The 4,681-nt window shown below is 45.5% G+C and overlaps 1 protein-coding gene across 1 annotated transcript; it reads right to left on the bottom strand.

Annotated features, from left to right (window-relative positions):
• Positions 1 to 1,335: 1,335 nt before the first annotated feature.
• LOC106699059 (dehydrogenase/reductase SDR family member 2, mitochondrial-like) lies at positions 1,336 to 4,410 on the bottom strand. The gene is made up of 5 exons (XM_014465496.1): positions 4,304 to 4,410; positions 2,669 to 2,720; positions 2,215 to 2,349; positions 1,884 to 1,939; positions 1,336 to 1,614 (listed from the first exon to the last, which is right to left on the bottom strand). The coding sequence occupies exons 1-5, from the start codon at positions 4,315 to 4,317 to the stop codon at positions 1,503 to 1,505; spliced, it is 369 nt and encodes a 122-aa protein (XP_014320982.1). The 5' UTR covers positions 4,318 to 4,410; the 3' UTR covers positions 1,336 to 1,502.
• Positions 4,411 to 4,681: the final 271 nt, after the last annotated feature.

The following is a 4,681-nucleotide window of genomic DNA, read 5'->3' as shown; positions in this document are numbered from 1 at the left end:
ACTGGGTGGAGGGGAGCTATGGGGAGAAAAAAGATGAACAACTGTAATAATCTGAACAATAAAGATTTAATTTAAAAAAAAGTTTGCTCGTTTCTTCCTAGGATTCTGACTGAGACATAGACAATATATGAACCTAAAGTAGTCTAACTCTGTTTACTCCCTTCCAACTTATATGTCATCTTATTTATTATTTTTTAAATTATGAATTCTTTCATTGATGTTACAATGAATCAAAGCCAAAGTCCTACTCACACCTAGTATATTGTAATATTTAATTGAGAAATGTAATATATATACAAAAAGTAATAAAATATAATGTAGAGTTTAAGTATTTTAAAACCAATGCCTATATAACTAAGACCCAGGTCAAGAAACAAGTGGGAAAAATGAGACAAGGAAGAAAAAAAGTCAATATTATTGTGAATGTTATCACTGTGAGTAACAGGGTCTCATTCTTTTTTTAATGTATATTTTTATTGATTTCAGAGAAGAAGGGAAAGGGAGAGATAGAAACATCAATGATGCGAGAAAATCATTGATTGGCTGCCCCCTACACGCCCCACACCGGGGATTGAGCCAGCAACCTGGGCATGTACCCTGACCTGGAATCAAACTGTGACCTCCTGGTTCATAGCTCAATCACTGAACCACACTGGCCTGGCCAGAGTCTCATTCTTACCTGACACTCTGAAAAACCAACTGGGGAGGCTCAGTATTGATTCATTCATTCCATTCCTCTGTTGGAGAGGGTTGCCTCTCCTCACATGAACTGGGTTGTTTCTGTGTACATCCAAACAATCTCCCATGGTGCTGGGAGGTGCAGGTGCTTGAGAAAGTCAGTGTGCCAGGAATTTCCCGCAGCTACAAATGAGCTCAGTCTACACCCTTTCTTTCTTTCTTTTTTTTTTTTTTTTAATATATTTTATTGATTTTTTACAGAGAGGAAGGGAGAGGGACAGAGAGCTAGAAACATCGATGAGAGAGAAGCATCAATCAGCTGCCTCCTGCACATCCCCCACCGGGGGTGTGCCCACAACCAAGGTACATGCCCTTGACCGGAATCGAACCTGGGACCCTCCAGTCCCCAGGCCGACGCTCTATCCAGTGAGCCAAACCAGCCAGGCTCAGTCTACACCCTTTCTAAATTCCCTTCACCCTTGGTCAGCAAGTCCTCTGGTCTAGGTTGCTCATCCCTCATGGAGTGGCCCAGACTGTCATCCCTGAGAACTCTGATCTCCTGGTAACCATGCTCTCTCAGACCATGGTTCTTAATTACCAAGGTAGGCAAGGGCTGAAGAAAAGTGACAACATTAATGACAGTTTCATGCTGTAAACTTTCTTTTCTGATGTTCTTTATTGTTTCATACTCTGATTATGTTGAACTTAAAGTGTGTATTTGAAGCACAGGCTCATCATGTATAGAGGTGCCCCAACATGGTGGCCCCAGAGGCACAGGGCGCTTCTACAATGAGAGGCAAGCCCGAGCTCTGAGCTCATGTCCTTCAGAGGCGGGGTGAGAAGCCAGCCACCACAATGCTTTCACCGGTGATGTAGCTGGCATCTGGAGAGCAGAGGAAGGACACCAGCCCCGAACAGTCCTCAGGCTGACCCACTCTGTATGGAAAGAGGAGATGGGCTGAGAGTGATGATGCTTCCTGTGAGCCCTGGGCTCCTGTCAGATGCTGGGAAGTCAAGACCCCTATGGTCATGAGAGAAAGGTTGCAAGTGTAGATATGTGGGCTCTACAGGGACTTTTACTCTCTCCAGGGCTCAAATCTCAGAAAGAGGAATGCAGAGAGGTGATGGTGATTTTTATTCATCATGAAGGTCTGAAGTTACATGAACCCAGATCTACAAAGGACACTGCCTCATGCACAACCTACCTCTGTATTCCATGGCGTCCCTTCGCATGGTTCCAAAAGTCTGGATCCTCAAACAGCTAAAGGAAAAGTCAAAAGGTTAGTGCTGCTCATCCAGGTGGAATCACAATGGCTCCACCCCATAAACACCTTTGTGGAGGGGCTTCTGGGGGACACTCTGGGCTCGTCCCTCACAGAGGACTACAATCCTGATTCTGCTGCTGATCCCAAAGGTGGTGGACCAGAGCATCAGAACAAGAGGCCACAGGGCCAGGTGTCTCTGGGACATGGCCTGGTAGGGGAAGGGACCCTGGCACTCAGTGGGGCAGAAGCAGAAGTTGTCTTTGGTCCTTACCATTTTGCTGAAGGCTGTGTCAATTACTCCTGGAACTAGGCAGTTCACCCGGATATCCTTTGGTGCCAGCTCCAATGACAGGGTCTTGGTGAGTCCCAGAATGGCTGCTTTACTGACACCGTAGGCCCCTAGCCTCTGTGAACACAAAGGGAAGTGGATGGCAAATAAGTAACTGAGGAGGAGAGTTTCTATTGGATCCCTAGGCCTGTGTGTATAAATATATCTCTTCAGCAATGCAGAGATAATTGAGAATCTCACAAAGAAAGGTTAAAAACCTGCCATGTGTGTCCTTTCTGGAGAAGGAGGGTCTGAGACACCCATTGATCAAATGTGGGTGTAGGTGTGCCCCACCAGCAATGGCCTATTCTGGGATCTTCCTGGCCCTCTCCACGTTTCTTGGCAAATGGGGCTGTTTCCTTCCTTTTCATCTAGCATCATAGAAGTTTATACTTACAGCTTCAGGTAAGTATGCCCCAATTGAGGAGACCAGAACCACAGAGCTTCCCCTGGGAAGAGAAAGATGGGATAAATACGATGGAGCCACATATAAGTGAAGCAAATAGACACATCTGGGGTATGAAAGGAAGTGGAGACGGTGGACCATGAAAGTGAGTGAAAGAAATTTAGGTTCAGATTAGAGCCTGCTCCTGCCTTCCTTCAGCCTATCTCCTCTGACCTAGAGCATCCTGAGGACCAGGACCAAGTTTATGTTTTCACCTATACTTGGATGCTCAATCCATTAAGGAGAACTAGTATGAACACTTTTATCAAATACAGCCAACACTTGCCTTTATTCTAGACTATTGTTCCATTTACTGACTTTGAGGGTGTTCTATACTAGGCATGCTTAAGAGTAATATTCAAAGTACTTCCCAGTGGATCCTTTGGAATCTTAATCTCAGAAGCTCCACGCCCCCCACAACCCTACCCCATAATCCTCTGGAAAAGTTTTTCTTAAGGATCCTCAGTGCTCCCTCACTCACCAAGTCTAATGACCCTTGTTCAGACCTCACTTCTCTACCCTCCAGTTTCCTTTCACATCAGATACTGTAGACTAAAATTTCCTTTCTGGAACCTGTTTGGTCCTCTTGAGAAATCTGCACTCTTGCCTCTCTTTTCCCCTTTACCTACTCATTCCCTTTCCCTCAGTATCTATTCTGTGTAGGCCCGTAAATCAAGATGCTTTCATTGTCCCGCAAGTGTTTTCTCTTCATGCTCTCTTTTAATTTAGGAAGAAGATGAAGTATGCCTAAAATAATTAAAACAATCATATAATTTTCACCTTTGTCTCCTAAATGTTGACAAAATTCCTTATCACAACATTCAAGGCTATCCATAATTTAGCAACATCCTGCTTGTCCAGCCTTGTCTCTGACCTCTTCTCTTCACTCACCCTGGATCTAAAGGTCGTTCTGTGCAACACACACAGAGCAGGGATGATGGGGAAGATAATGGAGGACATGGCTAGCCCAAGAGTAAAAAAGTTTGAGAGATAAGAGTTGAGTGGGACTTGGAAACTCTACTACCCTTATTATGGACAGGCTGCAGGGTGCCGCAGTGTCATCAACCTGGACTTTTGTGCCCTGCCCTGCTGCATGCAGCCTAAGAGAGGCCACTTTCAGTTCCCCAACTCCAGGACAGTTATGGGAACTCTGGGCCTTTCCATTTCTCTCTTCCAGTCCTTGCCGATTTCTGGGCACTCTAGAAATTGGGTATTCATGCAAGAAGACAGGATTTTTTTCTCTTTTGTGACCTAGAAATATGAAGCTAAACTTTCACTATTCTAGAGAGACCACTTACATTCCTCTGATTCCAGGAAAGCTGTGAGGACTCTGGACCTTTCTGTCTGTAGATCCCTTATTGTGCTACTAGTAGAGTCCTTGCCAGATTCCATGGGCATTCTAGCTATGAGAGAATGACACTAATGGATAGAGTCTGAAAGTCAAATTCTCACTTCTCCTGTGTTACTGGCTCAGCTAAGCCTGCTGCTCAGAAGAAAGATCTAACTCAACACCTGGCTCTTGTTTACCACCTCTGCTTCACATTTGACACTTAATGTCTCCATCCCTCTCCCCTTCCCTGCCCTCACCCCCTGTTCTCCATGTGGGGCAGCAGCTGGCTCAGCAGCAGGGCTGGGGCCTTCACATTGACATTCAAGATCTGAAATCAGAGCAAATGAGGGTGGGGGAGGAGAGACATTCAGTCCAGTGCATGTTCTCACTGTATTAGCAAATACACCACATTAGAACATGGGCGTGATGGCTTCTGACAATGGGAAGTGGGGAGAGTGCTGGCTTTCTTTGACATACATGGGGGGCGGGGGGAGGCATCCTGAAAAAGCAGGAATATGGGGATCAGGAAGCCTTTGCAGGCATAAGACCCAGAGTCTGCAGAATGTCTCCCTGTGTCTGTAAGGGTATCAGTTAGAAAAAAATGCCCCATCTGGGTCTGAGAAGGCACTGGTCAA

This window comes from Myotis lucifugus, unplaced genomic scaffold (assembly GCF_000147115.1).
Source record: "Myotis lucifugus unplaced genomic scaffold, Myoluc2.0 scaffold_297, whole genome shotgun sequence".
Classification (NCBI taxonomy): Eukaryota; Metazoa; Chordata; class Mammalia; order Chiroptera; family Vespertilionidae; genus Myotis; species Myotis lucifugus.
This window is presented reverse-complemented; position numbering and strand designations above follow the sequence as displayed.